Genomic DNA, 19,227 nt, shown 5'->3' with positions numbered 1-19,227 from the left:
TTTCGTGGACCTTTCTGGGCCTCCTGTGGTTTTCCCTGCCTCTTCCGTGGATGCTTCTGGGGCGGTCTCCACATGGTCTTTGGATCCTTCTAGGGCTCCTGTGGTCTTCCCCACATCTTCCGTGGACCCTTCTGGGGCCCTTGTGATCTTCCCATTGACTAGTGTGGTCTCCTGTCCATGGTTGTTGGACCTTTCGAGGACTCCTGTGGTCTTCCCCCCATCTTCCATGGACCCCTTTGGGCTTCTTGTGGTCTTTTGGTTGGCTGAGGTGGTCTTCTCCCCACGGTCCTTGTACCCTTCTAGAACTCCTGTGGTCTTCCCCACATTTTCCGTGGACCTTTCTGGGGCTCTTGTGGTCATCCCGTTGGCTAGGGTGGGCTTTTCTCCACGGTCCTTAGACCCTTCTAGTGCTCCTATGGTCTTCCCCGTGTCTTCCGTGGACCCCACTGGGGATCTTGTGGTCATCTCATTGGATAGCGTGGTCTTCTCCCCACGGTCCTTGGACCCTTCCAGGGCTCCTTTGGTCTTCCCCACATTTTTCGTGGACCCTTCTGGGGCTCTTGTGGTCTTCCCATTGGGTAGGGTGGTCTCGGCATGGTCTTTAGACCCTTCTAGGGCTCTTGTGGTCTTCCCTGCATCTCCCATGGACCCTTCTGGGGATCTTGTTATCTTTCCATTGGCTAGTGTGGTCTCCTGTCCATGGTTGTCGGACCCTTCTAGGGCTCCTGTGGTCTTCCACGCATCTTCTGTGGACCTTTCTGGGGCTCTTGTGGTCTTTCTCTTGGCTAGGGTGGTCTTCTCCACATTGGTCTTGGACCCTTCCAGGGCTCCTGTGGTCTTCCCCACATCAGCTGTGGACCCTGCTGGGGATTTCGTGCTCTTCCTGCTCAACGGAGTGCTGCTCTGTCCATGTTTCTTGGTGTTTTCTTGGGTTGTTGTGATGGTCTTATCAGTTGATTTAGTCCCTTCTCCATGTTTTGTAGACTCTACTGGAACTCCTGTATTCTTCCTATAAAGCAATGTGGCCCCTCTTCCATGTTCCAGTGAGTTTTCTAGTGATCTTGTGATATGTATATGAGCTGATGTGGTCCTATGTCCCCCTTCTCTAAGTGTTGCTAGCACTGGTGTGTTATTCTCAGTGGCTGATGTACTCCTGTTTATGGGTTCTGTAGTCTTCATCTCAGTCTTGCCTGCGGGAACTGTAGTTCTGGAACTAGGAGATGTTTTGTGATCCTCAGCTCTTTTTGACCTTTCTGGGATTTTTTTACTCTCAGGTGATACCTTTGTGGTTGTTTTGCTTTGGCCTGAGAAGGAATTAGGTATTTCATTGCTCTCTGGACTGACCAAGTTGTGGACAGGACTTATGATCTTGTGTGAAGCAGTGCTTTTACTGTTTAAAGTAATGATGATGTTTCTTGAAGGTGTTACAGTTTTATGTTGGTTTCCTGTACCCATTTTCTGTATGTTGGGCTTATGGCAAGCTGTTTTGTTCCTGGGTGCTGGGACTGGATCTTTTGTACCAGAAAGTCCTTTATGTGTGTTAGTAGAGTCAGTAGTATTAAGAGAGTGTACATTCTGGACATTTGGGTCTTTTCCTTGATTTCTGGGGTTTTTCCCAGAAGTAGGATGAACTATATGATCATTTGTAGAGTTTTGGGAGTTACCTGTAGGTTTATAAATTGGTTTGAAATTGTGTGTAGTATTGCAATGACGTTTTAGCTTATGGGTTTCTGTAGATTTACTGATGTCTAGAAGGCTGTGGCCTGAATGAAGGGAAGTATGATCAGAGGGTGTACTATAAACAAGGCCTGAAGTAGAAGGGATCAAATGATCAGGTGATGGGGATTCATCAGTTTTCTGAAATATTTGAATAGCACCTGTGAAGGAAGAGAGGCAAATAAGAAACTTCCATTATGTTCTTCTTTGCTTCTCTGTCCACTTCTGTCTCTAGGGATCCCTTTATTATCCTAGATATATCTCCCCAGCCAGTATTCACAGAATGCTATGATATATAATTCCCACTCTCTCCTTTAGTCTCTGGACCTTTGTTCAGGTTATGCCTTCAGCAAGAATGTCACCGCCCCTCTTTTCCTCATCTACTCTTCGGTTCTCAGCTTCAGACCTTACTGGCTTTATAACATCTTTCCAGATCCTTCCAAACAGATAAGATCTAGCTTCATCTTAGTGCTCCAAAAATTATTTGTTAATACCCTTTCCTTCTACATTCAACTTGACATTAGTTATTTGTGTGCCTGTCAATTTCTACCTCTTTCCCTGCCCATCAAGTCATAAGATTTTGAGATCAGATATCGATTGTAACTTGTTTACAAATGCTCCTTTAGAGTTTATATACTTATGGAGTGCAGTTCCATTTCCGTGACAGAATTGAGAGGAAAGGGAACAAATATCAGAATCTCCATTTTTCCATAACATTCAAGCTCCATCTCAAATGTAACTATGTGAGAGACTGAGGTAAGATTTCTGGCAGAACTTCCCATAGGGATTAATAAGTAGACACAGATGATGAATGAAAGGTACGAAGAGGAATAGAGGGTGGATAGAGGAGGGAGATGAGAAACTTTCATTTTGGTGTTCAAATTTGGTCTGGATGGAGAGAAGTAGATGAGATGACTCAATCCTTATGGTTCCCCACTACTCCCTCACCCCTTCACACACCAAAAGTCATCTGGAATAGATGAAGGTCTCCTTCCTTAAAGAAAAGGGTATCTGGTTGGGGTCCTGAGAGGAGTGAATGAGGCAGCTGAATTCTGAAAGGGACTGACCATGTTTAAGGACAGGGTGTGAGAGAAAAAACCTCTATCAATGAGCAGATATGGGCCTTAATTACATGGAAAACCAACTAATGGGGATAGAGGGGATGTCTCTGATACCTAGCTAGATCATCAAAGAGTGAGAGTTAGTGTTGTTACATAACTGAGATTTCCAGTCTCTGTTAACTCAAGGCGGCAACCAGAACCTGGACCCATTCCCAATCATAGAAAAGCACAGTCCACCACCTCCCTGCTCCCAGTGAGAGTAGAGGGCTAGGGAACTCTTTGAAAGAAATAGGGTGGGAAAAGAAGGGGGTGAGGATACTAGAGAAGCCCAAGTCTCTGAAGGGATTAGAGGTTAGGGAGCGAAAGGAGGGCTGAATTTTCAGACCCTCACTCCATTATGTTAGTTCCATTATTTGATTCCCTCAGCAGCAATCCCAATGATAGCTGCTGTTCACTGGCCACATTCTCTAGGCCAAGAGCTCAGGTGGTTGCCTCATAAACATCTCTTTCTGTATTTTCTTCTAGGATGACTGATCTCATAGCCCCCCAAAAAGGTGCCTTAGAAAGCTGTCAGCCTATCTTACAGCCAAGAAACTTAAGTTTCCAGTTTCAACCTGGAGGAATGGTGACTTGCACATAATCTCACAGCAATAGCCATGGCCAGCCTTTCTTGCACACGTACTGTGAGACAGGCGGGTCTTATGAATGAGGACATGTATTAGCTCATTTACTTCTCACAACAGCCCTTTGAAGTTGAGAACTATTCACTCTTCTCTCCTTTTTACAGATAAGAAAACAAGGTTCAGAGAGGTTAAGTAATCTCCCCCAAGGACACTCCCCAAGTAAGAAGTTGAGCCAGAGTTTGAACATACATTCTGGGTTCCCAGGCCCAGGCTCCTACTTGTTAAGACTACATTACACAAACTATAGGTCAGTCCAGCTGTTGGGAAAGAAAGAACACTGGCATTTGTGGAAACCCTAAAGAATGCTGTCTCTACATTTGTTTATTTAATCTTCACCACAAACCTGTGAGACAAGTATATGATCTTACTATTTTATAGGTAAGGAAAGGAAGTTCAAAGAGATTAAATAATTGGCAAAGTCAGGCTTCTCACTATACCCCAGATGGGTTTTTTTTTTTTAATTTTTAATTTTTGTTAGAGAGAGAATTGGGGGGCAGAGGAAGAAAGAGAATATGAATCAGACTCCACACTCAGCACAGGGCTTGACACAGGGCTCAATCTCACAACCCTGCAATCATGACCTGAGCAGAAATCAAGAGTCAGAAACTTAACTGATTGAGCCACCCAGGAATCCCTATGCCAGATGCTTTTAAATGTGATATGGGCTGAATAAATATACAGAGTGAAGAAATGAGCAGCAGCAGCACAGTGGAAAATTCCACTGGCCTTAAAGAATCAGAGGACAGGATCAGAATTCAGGCTTTGTCCCTCACCAGCTTTGCATCCTTGCTTAGGTCACTTAAATGTTCAGAAGCTCCACATTCTCAACTATAAATAACAATGATGTCAATTGCAAAAGCTTGAGCATAAAAGATTTTTTAAAAGAGTTCGTTGAATTCAAATTGTAGTCTTTGAAACAGTCTCATACTTTGCCCTGTTCTCCTGGTAGTAAGCGGAGTCTGAGAGTGGCCTTCTGCAGCCACTGCTGTCTCTCCTGACCAACCTACTCCATATACCTCTGAGGCCTGCCCTGACCACCTCTTCCGAAGGGCAGCCTGCATTCCTGGGCCACTTCCCCTTTCTGTGTTTTATCAACATGACACTCATTATTCTCTAGTATATAATGAGTACTTCCAACTTCCCACAATGGCAGGGATTTTTGTTGTTGTTGTTTTATTCATTATTAGGTCCCCAGCCTAGAGGAAGCACTTTATACATATTTGTTGAATGGGTGATCAACAGAATATTTTAAGACTGATGAAAACTCTTCAGGAACAGTACCAACAACCTTTGCTTATGCACATTAAGTAAAAAAGCAAACATAGCTGTGACCTTCAAAGGTTGGAAAACCAAAGCGTAATTTCTGTCATGTGAAATAATTGAGCCCCTGAGATGTATGGGTTTTTTTTTTTTTAGATTTTATTAATTTATTTGAGAGAGAGTGAGAGACAGCACAAGCAGAGGGAGAGGGAGAAGCAGGCTTACCACTGAGCAGGGAGTGCAATATGGGGCTCAATCCCAGGACCCTGAGATCATGACCAGAGCCAAAGGTACACCCTTAACCAACTGAGGTCCCCTGAGCCCCTGAGATGTTAAAAGAAGTCCTCAGCACACCAGTTCTGGGATACTGGCTGTCATTTAACCCCAAGAGCCACATAATCAATAACTAGACTCAGATAACTACGTCTTAGAATCCCAGATCTACATCACCAAATTGTGGAGCCGTCAATGGTAAAATCTGGAGTCAAACTCAAGAATTCCTTGGTTCTGAGTTCACCCACGAGGCAAGTCAGTGACTCACACCATGCCCTTTCACCAGCCATGAGATGACCATCTCTTCTCCCCAGTAAATCTACCATTGGTAGCAGTTTTATTTCCCTAGGAACTTATCACCATGAGATATTTATTTCCCTGACTACAATAATGGCCTGAAAGTAAATTTTTTGGTCACTGATAGGCAAAGAGGAAATTCTGGCCTTAGCACAAGGCACTGGAGGTGGATGCTCAGCCTGGATTAAAGAATGAAAACAAATCCCACAACATCAAAACTATGTGTAGTTCCAAAGGTTTGTTCAATCTGTTTCATTTTCTTATTTGAAAAGAAGGTAGACATCCTGCTAGGTGACTCATGACGCAGGGTCGCTGTCAGAGCAGCCTCACCCAAAAGAGCGTATCTGGTGTTTCTTGATGTCCTGCCCCTAGAAAATGGCTTACTCCATTTGTAGTAATATGGATAAATGCTTGAAATGTCTATAGACCATAAGCTCGATATGTGACCTAAAACTGAGAGTAAAAAGACTAAAGAGAAATATACTGAAATGGTTGCCTAGGTAGGTAACTGGGGAGTATTAGGAGAGATTTTATTTTTCTTTCTAATTTTTTCAATTTTCCAGTTTCTATAATGAGCATATATTATTTCTGTCATATAAATTAAATCAAATAACATTTATTATAGGAAAACATCCTTTTTAGATTCTCTCCATGACCCCAGCCCCACTTGTGCTGCCCTAATTTAATCTAGTTTCTGCACCTCTGGTTCTATGGCTACATGACACAGACTCTTAGTTTCCAAGATCCAGTTATCTGAGCCTGGGTATTGACTAGTCCTGTGGATAAATGATGGGGGACAAGGGCTAGAACTGTGGGCTAAAGATCTTCATCCTCCCCGGTCATCACTCTTCCCTCTCTACCCTAGCTTCACTCCCTGCTGGACAGAGGCATGTGCCCAGCCAGATCCATATTTCAGCTCCAACCTTACCCCACCCCAACCTTATCCCAGTCTCAAGCCCTCCCCACCTGTCATCCACTTGTTCTTCTCTACAGGATCTGAGTGTCCACTTCCCCGGCCCTTCCCTCAGCCTTCCCCTCCATGCCACCCAGGCAAGTTCTAATGGCCATCTCCCCAGACAACACACACAGAGCCCAGAGTATTCTGTTCTAGAATTTGGATCTCAAGTCTGCCCTGCACCTCTCTGTGTCCTAGAGCAAATCTCCCTCAAAAGCGAATGTATATGGAGTTGATTCATGACTCATGCCCTTTTGCTCTGTACCTACAAATTCCTCTTCCTGGGCAGCCGTGCAACAGAAGGTGGTGGAAAGCAGCAGGTGGGAGAGCAGACTTTATAGTTGAGTTGGACAGGAAGGCAGAGAAGAGACTGGAAATTGGGAGGCCGAGGAGGGCCCTGATGCCTCTGTCCCCAGACCCTCAATGTAGACAGAAGGACATCAAGTCAGGGCACAAATAGAATGCACTGCTGAGACCTAGCAGAGGCAGCTTGAAGATTCCTCAACCCCTTCCCTTACCATCTACCATACACTTGATCCCCTCACCCCCAGCCCTTCTGGGCCCAACATGACCTGACCTCAGGGAAGAAGAAACTTCCTCCAGTATCACCCTCAGCCAAACACTATTAGGAGGAGAAGCTTCTACCCGTCCTGCCCCAAATACTGTCTGGAGCATCCAGACTCACAACTTTCTGGGCTCTGGTTTATGATCATTAACATCATTGCCATGGATAACCCTATCCAGTACACAGAGAGTCCTTCCAAATCTACTTGTGTATGTCTGCCTTATGAAGACCCTCCTTCAAATCAGCCAGGTCCCCTCCAAACTGCCTTTGTGTTTGGCCTCTCTATGTCCTGGGGTCAGTCACAGAGCTCTTTCTTAACTAAGTGAACTAATTTGGTGATTTCACTTTAACTTATGGTTCTGTTTTGCTCATTAAACTTTTCCATATACATTTTCTCACCGAATCCTGGGATATTTCCCAACTATAACATGGAGAGACAAAAACATACGCATACCTTATCAAGTTGTTATAAGGATTAAACAAGTAAAGTGTGAAGTGTGTACACCAGTACCTAGCACATAGTAAGTGCTCAGTAAGCATCCTCTATTGGTATCAGCCAGATGTGGGGAAGTCTAGACTAGTTAAATGGGCCACACTCCAGAGTAGAACTGAGGTCAGCATAAAACAGGGATTTTGGAAGAGAAATGCACCCCATGTCTCCATAGGGAAGCAGGCAATGTGGAGTGTCAGAATCCCTGTTTGCTACCCTCTAGCTGCATGACTTTGGACAAGTCCCTTTACCTCTCTGGGTCACACTCTTCTCACTATAAAGTAGGATATTATTAACCACCTTAGGGGATGTGAGGAGATAAAATGAGATGAAGTACTGTGATCACCTGTAAGTTCCTTGCACAGAGCAGATACTCAGCAAATGTCAGGTCCCATCTGCTGTCCCAGCCTGTACGGTGTCTTTATATAAGCTGGAAGAAGCCCCCCTCTGGTTGATGCAGCCTTGCAGGCTGTGTCTTGAGAAGTAAAGCACAGGATGGATTTCATCTCCTACCTGCCCATTAGCCAACAAACTTGAGCAGTGAACATTCTAGGCAACTTTTGCAACAAACCTGTACCCACACCCTTTCCCCTTCCACACACATCCACCTGCTGCTATCCATTTCTTTGATTTGTCATTCAACCCTGAAAGTGTTAAGAAACAATCCCTCTCTGCCTTTTGTCTCCCTGTGTTATGGTGACCCCTGTGCCTGTGAGGGCATCTTACCTGCCTCCCAAGAAGCTAGAAGGATGAGGAGGCAGCACTGGAGGCCAAAGGTGGAGCGGATGCAGTGGACTGGCTGGGCCATGTCGGAGTTGGACAGCTGCTTGGAGCCATGCACTGGGGTCTCCTCAGCTTATATGGGTCCATAATTGACGTCATGGGGGCTGGGGCCCCTCAGGCCTAAACCTTAAACAAATGGAACCACCCCACCCCACAGGGGTGCCCTGATAACGGGAGACCGCAGCTGCCGCGTCATGGAACCAGGCCCTGGGTATCTGCCGAATGGGTGGGATCTGAGAAAAGGAACACAGAGGGGGCAGACTCCTGACCCAGCCCCAGCAGAGGGAGTGGGGACTGGGTGGGGTGGCTTCCAGGACTCTGGGGAGGTAGGGAGCAAATGACCAGACTCTGGAAGGACTGAACTCTGATGGGTGGAGTGGAGAGGGAGATGATTGGGTCGTCAGGTATGGGAAGAGATCTAAATTCTGGTTCTTCTCCAGCTTCACATTTGCCTTCCTGCCTCTCTCGCGTCAGCCCTGCTTTCCACACCCCTTACTCACACATGGTCACTCTTTTTGCCCTGGGTGGAGCGTCCATGCATATCAGGTGAAAGAGCAAAGAGGAAAACCCTCACATGGCCCACCATGGCAGAGACAGGTGCTTCCAGATGTCCAGAGATGACACAACAAGATGCAGAGACAATAGGGGCAGTGATAGGGGCAAGTGACAAGATAGATACAGAAGCCCAGAACCTGACCTCACACACCTCACCAGGGATGCAGAATACAGAGGCTGAGATTTATCTTTGGTGGGGATACTTGGTATACAGGGGCTCTGCCTTCAGCCCATACCTCCCCTCCTCTCCCATATCAGCCCAGCAACCATCTCTTTGCCTCTGAGCCCCCCCTCATAGAGATGCAGACTTCTCATTTCTAGGATCTCCTAGAGTGTCCAACTTTCCTTTCTCTTGATTTCTTGCCTAGAACAAGCATTAGTTCAGAAGATTGTCAAAATTCATTCACTGGACTCCCAAATGACTGTGTCTGCAGCTGGAGTTGCAGTGGGGAACAAACTACCAAGGCCAATGAGAGAGAAAACCATGAGTCCAGGTATCCAAGTCACCACCCCACTATGACTCACTTGATCTGCTCCCAGTGGGCCTCCTCTCATGGAAGGTAGGCACCTTGTAGGCGAGGTCTTTGCCTTGACCTCTGCTGCTTCCCCATCACCTGAGACAGCACCTGGAACACAGTAGACAATCAGTTAAGCACATACTACTGGGCCGTATGGAGTGGGTACCTGGGCCACCTAACGAGTTTCTGCAGGAAGTAGAGATGGCAGAGAGAGTGGAGAAGGTCAAGATCCAAAGGGCCAGGGCCTCAGGGCAGTTGGAATCATGGGAGGACCAGTAGACTTGGACTTGTGGTTTTCTCTCATCTCATCACTTGATATGACTTGTCCCTAAGCCCTAGGCAGGGCTGGAGTGATTGAGAAGAGGAGAACAGGCCAACTGCTCATTTATGAAATTAATGGGAGTTAGATGAGGCTCCATGGAGTCAGGCTAAAGACTGACTCGTCAGAACTAAGTGGCCTGGTTCCCAGGCAATGCACCCTAGAAGATGGGGGAACAAAGTCAGCAGCAGATCGTCCACTGCAACTCCATCTGGACTCAGAGTGACTGACAACCCCCTTGTCCACTAGTCTCCAACCTCACCCTTTCCCCCAGGGACCCAGACCTCTACAAAAGTGGTTCTCCACAGAGAGGGACAGTTTTACTCCCCCAACAAACGTCTGGCAAAACGCGGAGATATTCTTGTCACAACTTGGAAGGATACTACTAACATCTAGGGGATAGAGGCCAGAGAGGCTGCTCAACATAATGTTACTGCATAGGAAAGTCCCTGCAACAAGGAATCAGGAGAAAGGAAAGATGGAGACTCCAGGAGATCCTAGAACAAAGAACTCTCCAGACCAGTATGTCAGTATGTCAGTGCTGAGATTGTTTTGGTTGGGTAAATAAAAATCCTCCCTTCTCTTTTAGCCACAACTTACCCCAGAGGATCCATAGATCTGGGTTAGAGGAATTGGGGGGATTAGAGGCTCAACTTGATTTCTTAGTGTGAGTAGAGGCTGAGGGGCCAGTCACAAAACAACCCTACTAGCTTCTAATGTTTGAGCATTTATTATGTACCAAAGACTGTGCTAAGCACCTTACCTTGTTATAACCTATGAGGTTAACAATGTCAGCCTCACTTTTACTAATGAGAATAAACAACCTCAGATCAGGGAAGTGACTTGCCCAAGGTCACACACCTGGTAAATAGGAGACCAGAATCAGGCAGTGCCTGCCCTATGGTAAAACCCATGTGCTTCGATAAATACACAGTGGCTAGGAGACAAGTGAAGGGGCAGTGTTTTATTTAGCAAGAATTGTGTCCTTCATCCACTCAGAGTGGTCTAAGGGGGCATTACAGAGCAGGGTTCCTCACCTGTGAGGAGAAACTGGTGAGACAGTGAGAGAATTGGGGTCTTGGGAGGGAAGGAGCCAGCCCAAAGGGGCTCCATATGAAAGGAGCTGTGAAGGGAGAATCCCCCATCGTAAGCCAGGGAGGCCCAAAGTGTCCTTAGCTAATGAGCTCTGTGGAAGAGGGTAGAATAGGAAGAAAGGGTGAGGGGCAAAAGTTCCAACTATCCAGGCCTAGATTCCATGAAGTCTGAAAGACCCCTGGAGACCATGGAGCTCTGGTTCTTCCTTCTGCAGATGAGAAAACGGCATCAGAGAACTTAAGTGACAGATGGCAGGCTGGTGGCAGGACCAGAACTGGAATCTCGGCCTCCCACTTGGTGACTGACCATGGACTTCCCCTTACAATGTTGGTGGAAGAGACCTGGATGGGTCAGTAGCCTGAGGAATCCACTGTAGGAAATGGTCCCAGCTAGCTGAATGGGAAACTGAGTCTGGGAATGAGTCTCTTTTGGAGAAGAAGAAGGAAGGCCCAAGGGGGAGGAATACTCAGCTATCCTGGCCCCATCCCTTCATTTGACAGGGTAGCACTGGCTGCTGTCCTCATGGTGGCAGTTGTAAGAACTCCCAGGACCATAACCACACTCCACACTAATTTTTTTCTGGAACTAACAGACCTGTGAGATGAGGGATGAATAGTTTGGGTTAACTGAGGGCCCCCGGAACCTGCTGTCCAGTCCTCAGCTCTCCCCAAAGACTGCTGTCTCTTTTTGACGGCTCAGGTTCTCAGCATTCCTTTTCAAGCAAAACAAAAATAGTGATCAATAAGGCTAATTTAGTAAGCACTTACCAATCCCAAGCACTTAAGTGCTTTACATATATAGTTCATTCTCCAACAGTCCTTTGAAATGGATGCTATCATTTTCCTTTTACCCAGCATTCATCTATCAAATGAGGGCTACACCTCATCTATAAAATGAGGGGTCATAATAGCACCTATATCAACAGGTACATGGGTATGTATATAGTTCCTGGCATATAGTAAATGCTATTTGAGTATTAGTTATTATTATTAATGAGAAATCTGGAGCACAGAAGGGTTAAGTATCTTGCACAAGATCACACAGCTATAAGGGTAGAGCTAGAATTCAACACCCAGGTTGATATGATTCACAGAGCAGACAGCTCTTCACTGCTTGGAGCTAAATTTAGTGTCTTCCTGGGCTTTCCCCCCAGCCTCTAGCCCTCCCCAGCCTCTCTTTTAGTGGCCCCAAATCCCTATCCCTGCCTGGTCAATGTTTCAGCTACCCAGACAAGGTTTCCTTTTCCCCCTGACCTTTAAGTGTGGCAGGCTGTCATCCTCCTCCCTGAAGCCCCTGTTCTTCTCCGAGTCCTAGAATGTCAGGTCCCAGCCCCACTGGCCTTGGGACCCCCACGTTTGGGCCACAGTTCCACTCACCTTCTTGGTACCATTCAGTAGGCTGACCATTGTTGCCACCACAGTGAGGGTGATCAGCACAATGGCCCAGTCCCAGACAGAGCTCTTCTCCTGAGGCCTGAGGCCTGAGGAACAGAGAGGAACAGTGATCAAGGCAGGTGGGACCGCAACCCTCAGCTCTCCACTGCCCTCCATGATTTTCCATCTTTCCTTCTGTGACTCCTATGTCTATGCAGCCCAAAGACCACAGCTCTCTGTGGAGTTCTTTCCTATCATCTTGAGAGCAGAATCTCAGTGGAAGGGGTTTTAAGGGCTTCCATCTAAGCCACAGCCACCTCTTCCCTGACACCTGTGGATTGTGTGTCTGTTGGTCTCTAAACTCCTCACTGACATCCATATATCTCTGTCTTTCTGAACCTTCCTCTAGTATCTCCGGCTCTATTGTCTATGTCTCTCTCTCATCTGCAACATGTCTGCTATGAGGATGCCCAGACAGGCCTCTCTCCTTCTTCTGAAACCCAGTCCTTTCCACCACCTGATCAAGGGGAGCTAGAGCCTGTTTTCCTGTCTTCCCTCCCCTCATTTCCTGCCCTCAGCTACCTGGGGAGAGGCTGCTCATGCCTCCCCTGCTGGGAATGGAGGGGAGAAGAAGAGGAGACAGAGGGAGGAGGGGGAACAGGATCCTTGGAGGGAATGCTTCTTGCACCAGAAAGACAGATCAGGCCATGAGGAAGGAAGTTGGAAACTTTTTAAGGAAGCAGTCAGGTAACGGACATCCAGCTGTTGGTATGGCCAGAAGCTCAAGCAGGACCAAAACCCCTTTAAGAGTTGTAGACATCCTTAGACATATTCAAAACACAGTTGAAAGCAGGCACTAATGCCTGTTCCTACACTCTTCTCCAAGAGCCAGGGCTGGCTATAAAAGAATGGGCCCAACCACCATCTTTACTAGTAAGTGGCCCAGTGCAAATAAGAGCACCTTACTGGTCTGGAGGCTGAATTCAGGGTATGTGGTGGCCGCTTTAGCCACTATGGGAGTGGACACTCCTGAAACAGCAATGCTGGGCATGGAAGGCCGGGCAGAGTGGAAGCAGTTCCAGGGGCTACTGTGAGGGAGACAGACAGATCCTAGAAAGGCAGAGGGAGAACATGGCCAGAAGAGATCAGAGTGAGAGCAGAAGATATTACGCTCAGTGTACCCTCAGTCAAAATCCTAGCAAGTTGTTGGTATAAGTTAATGAACTGACTCTATGATAATGAAGACTGAGCATAGCCAAGAAATCTTAAAGCAAAACAAGGGTAGAAGACTTATCCTACCAGATCTTGAAGCTTGGTACAAAACTGGTCATTAAATGCTGTGGCACTGACATAAAAATATACACAGAATAACAGAATAGAGTCCAGAAATAGATTTCCACATATATGCTTGCTTGACTTTCAGTAAAGGTACTCACACAATTCAATGGCAAGCAGAGAGGGAGGGTCTTTGAAATAAATGGTCTGGGACAACTGGTTATTCACAAGGAGAAAAAATGAACCAACCTCTACCTCACTCCATAAACAGAAGTTAATCAAAGACAGATCATAAGCTTAAATTTCAGAGCCTAAATAATAAAGCTTCCAGCAGGACATATAAGAGAATACTTTTTTTACTTTGACGTTGGGAGAAAAAAAAAAGTCCTAGGCAGGATACAAAAAACACTAACCACAAGAAAAGAACTTTGTAAATTAAAAAAGCGGAAGGGGGGGCCTTTGTAGAGTCACCAAGGCCAGGGCACTGCTTCAGTTGAGGTTCTGGGGAACTGTCGACTTACTCCCTGCCCCAAGCCCCAGGCCAAGCAAAAGAGCCTTCAGAGATGGAGTGAGAAACAGAAATATCACTGAGACACTAAGACTGTTACTGCTGTGCTCCCAGAAATGGTCATAGTGGAAGTCTGAGCACTACTGGGAAAACCCCAGAAGTTGAAGAACCTGTTGAGAAACTCACAAAGATGGTACAGAGACTGTCAGACTGTCAGAGATCTCCCCAGAGACAGTGGGGAGCCTGGAAGAGATCTCCAGCTGGGAAAGACATAGGGTGCCCTCACTCTCCTCTTAAGACTCAGATGCCCCAGTGCATCTGCCTGTGCTCCTGCCTCCTACCCCCACTCGTACCTCTGGTGCCCACTGATCTTTCTGTCCATTTATTCTTTCCATTCTTCTCTGCCTGCTCTCTTGTGCAAGTCTGGGGGTCCTTGGATGCCTCACTTTACTTATCTTTATGGTGTAGACAGTGTCTCCCTTCATCTCTCCATTTCCTTGCTTTTGCTTTTAGCTTCTCTCCTTGAGTCTGCCCAGTGGTCTCACTTCTTCCATCCCTCTGTGCTTGGTCCCACTGGTCTTCCAGGGAGGAGGGAGATAATACACAGGCATGCAAGTAGGAAGACAAAGGGCTTGTGCTTTTGTGTGTTCTGAGGGCTTATGTGACCAGCGTGTCAATCTGTTGAGTTTGTCCCTATGTCTGGCATATGGAGGGGTGGGTTCTAATCTCTCTGCTGCAAACCTGTGATGTGACCTTAGTCAGTCATATGCCCTCTCTGGACCTTGGTTTCCTAATTTGTAATGAAAAATGGTAAACTAGATGGGCTTCAAACTCTCCCTCCATATCTGTCCTTGTTTTCATCATTGAGAATGCCTGTGTACATAGCTGTGGATTGGGAGGGTGAGTGTTCATAAGGCAGGGAGTGGGAGGATATTTGATGAAACTTGTGTTTCCACCTGAGTAGATGTTTTAGAACAATCAAAACAAAACATTCAAAGGTGAAGGTTACCCCTTACCCAGATTTCTCATCTAGAAAGCCGCTGTGCCTGGGGGAGCAGGATACCTGGGTTGGGAAAGAAACTTGGGTGTAATCTACCCCTCCCTTTTGGGCCCACATTCCTGAGCCCTTTCGTGGCATGAATGATGGAAATTAATTGCAGTTAATCATTAATCTCTAAAGATCAAGGAGAGGCCCAGGCTTGGGTGGGGCCCAGACACTTACAGAGGGACACCTCCTTAACTTCCCTTTCTGTAGGACTGGGCACCCTCCCCAAGTCTCCAGATACAGGGAAAGGGGGGATACAGGATTGAGGAAAGGGAACCACTTTCTATTTTCCTCAACAGCCCACTGAATGGCCCTCTCCTGGGTCCTCAAGCCTTACTGGGGAAACTGGAAAATCCTGTTACCCAGCTTGCCTCTCCCATTTTCCCCCAAACACCTGGGCTTAAGGATTGAGTGGAGTGTAGAAAGGCAGGCCTGGTAAGGAGAGACCAGTCAGAGCTTCAGACAACTCTTCCATCAGGGAAGCAAGAAGCAAGGTGGCCATAATGGGGGCCAGGATGCCCTTCTTTCTCTTCTTGACTCTCCTGGGCAGCTCACAGGGAACAGGTGAGGGCGGGATGGCTTGAGGCCTGGGTGCTCATGGCAGGAAGAGGCCAAAGAGGAGGGTGAGAGGGACAGGGCACCCAGTTCTGAGCTCTCAGTCTGGGGCTGAACACCTGCATCGATAGGTTCTGAAAGGCCATTGTCGGGGAAGAGGAACTGGGGGTAGGGGGTGTAGGGGAAGGTACGTGTGTCTCTGAGGGAATATGGCCCTAATTACTGGGCCCTAAACTCTGTTTTTGGATCCCTAGGGCCAGGAATGATTTTGCAGCTGAAGCTGAAGGACTCCTTTCTAGCAAATTTCTCCTATGACTCCAACTTTCTGGAATTGCTCGAAAAGGTAGATCTTTGGGAGGGGAGAGAGGGCTGCATGACCTCAAAGTGTATTTCTGATTCATTGTGGGCCTCTCTGCTGATGTTTGGCCACCACCAAGGGATGAATGGGAGCCATCTTACACCTTTCCCTCTAACCTTTTCTCTCCCCCAGCTCTGCTTCCTCCTCCATCTCCCATCGGGGACCAATGTCACCCTCCGTCATGCAGGATCCCCACTTCACGTCATCTGCAAAGTCTGAGAATAGTCAAAACCTGTGTACCTCCCTTGGCCCAGGCATTTGGCCACCAAGGTACAAAAGGGATGCCCTAACCCTGCTGAGGAGCAGTAAATGTAAATTCAATGACCTGCCTTTGTGTGTTCATGAGCAGAGATCCAGCAGGAAAACGGAATTGGGAGCACCTGGATGGCTCAGTTGATTAAGTGATTGCCTTCAGCTCAGGTCATGATCCTGGGGTCCTGGGATTGAGTCCCACATGCGGCTTCCTGCTCAGCAGGGAGTCTGCTTCTCTCTCTCCCTCTGTTCACCACTCTCCCTGCTTGTGTGCATGCTCTCTGTCAAATAAATAAAATCTAAAAAAAGGAAGAAAGGAAGGAAAAAAAGAAAGAAGAAAGAGAGAAAGGAAGGAAGGAAGGAAATGGAATTGGGACACCAAAGTCTCTGATTCTCCCCCTTATTAAGCAGAGACGTTCCAGGACTGATATCCTGTCCCTCAACACCAGTTTGAAAGGCCTAGAAAGAATCTGGGGAATTAACTGTTTGGAGACACACACACCACACTCATATACCCATGTGTGTGAACTAACACTTTAAGCTGAGATCCTCATAACACCTAGAAATAAAGCAAAGAAGCCTGTATGGAGTTCTTTTTTGTTTAAGATTTTATTTATTTATTTATTTGACAGACAGAAATAACAAGTAGGCAGAGAGGCAGGCAGAGAGAGAGGAGAGAGGAGGAAGCAGGCTCCCTGCTGAGCAGAGTGTCCAATGTGAGTCTCGATCCCAGGACCCTAGGATCATGACCTGAGCTGAAGGCAGAGGCTTTAACCCACTGAGCCACTCAGGCTCTCCGCCTGCATGGAATTCTTACTTTGTTCCAGGCTCAATGCTTTCCCATTTCGATGCTCGCAGTAGTCTTGAAATTTACAGATGAGGACTGAGGCTTACCAAGGGTAAGTCACTTGAGGGCCAGCAGCAGCAGACAAGTACAACACCAGACAAATGTCTTGGCTTAAGCAGATTTTCATTTCATCTCTCTTTGCTTCAGCTTTGGGGCTGGGAGCTCAGGAGCCCAGAGAGCAATGTGAACAGAACCTGTGTGACTCGGCACAGGTCAGTTAGGGTAGGAGGCAGGGGTCGGAGGCAGCCCCAGTGGGAGATGAGAGGTTCCACCTGTGAGGAGATGGCCAGCCTGGTGTAAGTGGTGGGGAAGAGGGTGGGTGGGGGTGGATGGGGTGAGTAGGGGAGCAGAGCTCCTACTGGCTGACTCTGAGGACATTCAGTCCCAGAGGCCCACACTTGAGTCCTAGGTGAATTTCTTACCGTCTTGGTGCCTCCATTTCTTCATGGGCAACATGGGATAACTGATGGTACCTGCTGCTTGCACTCCTGGGAGGATTACATGCATCAGCCATTTAGGACACATGTCAGATCAGTAGGAATCAGCAATAAGGGTGGTTAAGAACCCTCGTCCCAACATATAAATCCTTGTCCCCTCAGGGATCCAGGGTCCTCCTTCACCTGATAGTCTTGACACAGGCACTCATCGGAGTCCTCACCCAAGATTATCTTGACTTCTTACTACCTCTCTCAAAATGCAAGCATGCAGCCCAAACCTGACCATTTGGGAGTATTAATGTAATCGTTTCCTGTTCTCCAGTCCTCACTCCTGCCTATCATAGTTCCCACCTACACACCATCACCATGTGAAATTAGATGCTGACTCCTTTGGAGGGAGGTGAAGGCCTGACTCTGTATAAATGGGGGAGTTTAAAAAAAAACACAAAAAACTGTGCAACAAAATTCCTCTAGTTTCCTATACATTTGTCCTGGGACCAGCAGCCTAGAAGAGAAGCAACTGGGAGCCGCAAAGGTCCCCAGTGTTTCATGACTTGCTCCTAGCCTGCACTAGTGGGCAGGTGAGCCCCAGTGGGTTCGGTATAAGGCCCTAACCAAGCTGGGAGACTCGATGTCTGGATATCCAAAAGACTGGAGAAGCAAACAGCTAACTGCTCCTTAAACTGATTCCTAGATCTCAGGGCCCAGGATCACCAGGCTGTGATTTCCTGATTCTTTTCTCAAAAATCTCTCTTCCAAGACTGACCTGCACTGACCAATATGGTAGACACTAGCTACATGTGGCTATCAAACACTTGAAATGTGGCTAGTATGACCAAGGAGCTGAAGGTTTAGTTGTGTTTACTTTTAATTAGTTAAGTGGCAACCATTTTGGATAGCATAGCCCTGGATGGTCTGCCTCAAGCCTTCCCAACCCCCTACCCCACAATGGAATTTACCCCTGCTCTTGCCCCCAACACTGGTCTCCTTGTTACACTTTTGAGTACTCAAGGAATGCTTGCGTCTTAGTTTTGCTCTGGCCCTTCCCTCCCACACATCCTATTTGGCTAATTCCTACAGCTCCGGCAAGTCCTTGCTTAATCTCACTTTCACAATGAATTCTACTTGACCCCCTACTTAATACTACAACCTGCTCCCTACCCGTTATCGTGGTCTACTTTTTCCCCAATAGCATTTATGACTCAGACACGCTGCAGTGAACTTACTTACATATGTTCTCTTTACTAGAATGAAAGTATAAGGGCAAAGATCTGTTTCACTCATTGATGAATCCAAGGGTCCAGGATAGGGCCTAGCACACAGTATTAAGTACTCAAGGAGTACTTGTTCAAAGGGGGAAGACAGAAAGCTGCTGCCCTCCTCTCCTCTCCCTCTTCCTTCTAGGTGGGATGGGGCCAGGGGAGGGGGGAGGGAGGATGGGAGCTGGAACAGATCTTAGACACCAAGTTGGAAGGAGTGCAGCACAATGGCACAAAATCAGATTCAGTGAGATGTGGGCCTCCATTCCTGCAGAGCCCTGCCCTACCTCTGCCCAGAAGAAACATCCAGTTTGCCTAAGCCACCATTCTATATGAAGCTTGCTTATAGTGGCCAAAAAGAACTGCACCTGTTTACTGGGTTGAATCCCAGTTGATATTTGGGACAAGTTGCTTTTATTCTCGGAGGACATTTCTTCATTTCCAAAATGGAGCAAACATCTACCATGATGTTCTCAATAGCATCACTGAAGACCCAGACCCTGATAGGCCCACCATAAATAGTAGCTACTCAGAGTTGCTGGATAGAATATAACTTGGACGTGTAAGAAACAGGCCCCCGAATCCCATGGGGAGGACATAAGATGTTCACCGTGGGTGGGTGGGTGTCTTTATCTGTGGGGATGTACATGTGGACACCCTGGTGTCACGGACACAGAATGGAAGCAGCACTCCGGCCCCAATGCACCCTGCAGCCCCTCAGGCCTACAGGAAGTATCTACTCCTCTCC

General features: G+C 47.1%; 1 protein-coding gene across 1 annotated transcript; it reads left to right on the top strand.

Annotated features, from left to right (window-relative positions):
- The first annotated feature begins 15,166 nt into the window (after positions 1–15,166).
- On the top strand, positions 15,167–16,008 carry SFTA2 (surfactant associated 2). Its single transcript, XM_059399783.1, has 3 exons — positions 15,167–15,335; positions 15,581–15,669; positions 15,817–16,008. Exons 1-3 carry the CDS (start codon positions 15,275–15,277, stop codon positions 15,901–15,903), a joined length of 237 nt encoding a protein of 78 aa, XP_059255766.1. The 5' UTR covers positions 15,167–15,274; the 3' UTR covers positions 15,904–16,008.
- The last annotated feature ends 3,219 nt before the right edge of the window (positions 16,009–19,227 follow it).

Source organism: Mustela nigripes, chromosome 5 (genome assembly GCF_022355385.1).
Source record: "Mustela nigripes isolate SB6536 chromosome 5, MUSNIG.SB6536, whole genome shotgun sequence".
Classification (NCBI taxonomy): domain Eukaryota; kingdom Metazoa; phylum Chordata; class Mammalia; order Carnivora; family Mustelidae; genus Mustela; species Mustela nigripes.
This window is presented reverse-complemented; position numbering and strand designations above follow the sequence as displayed.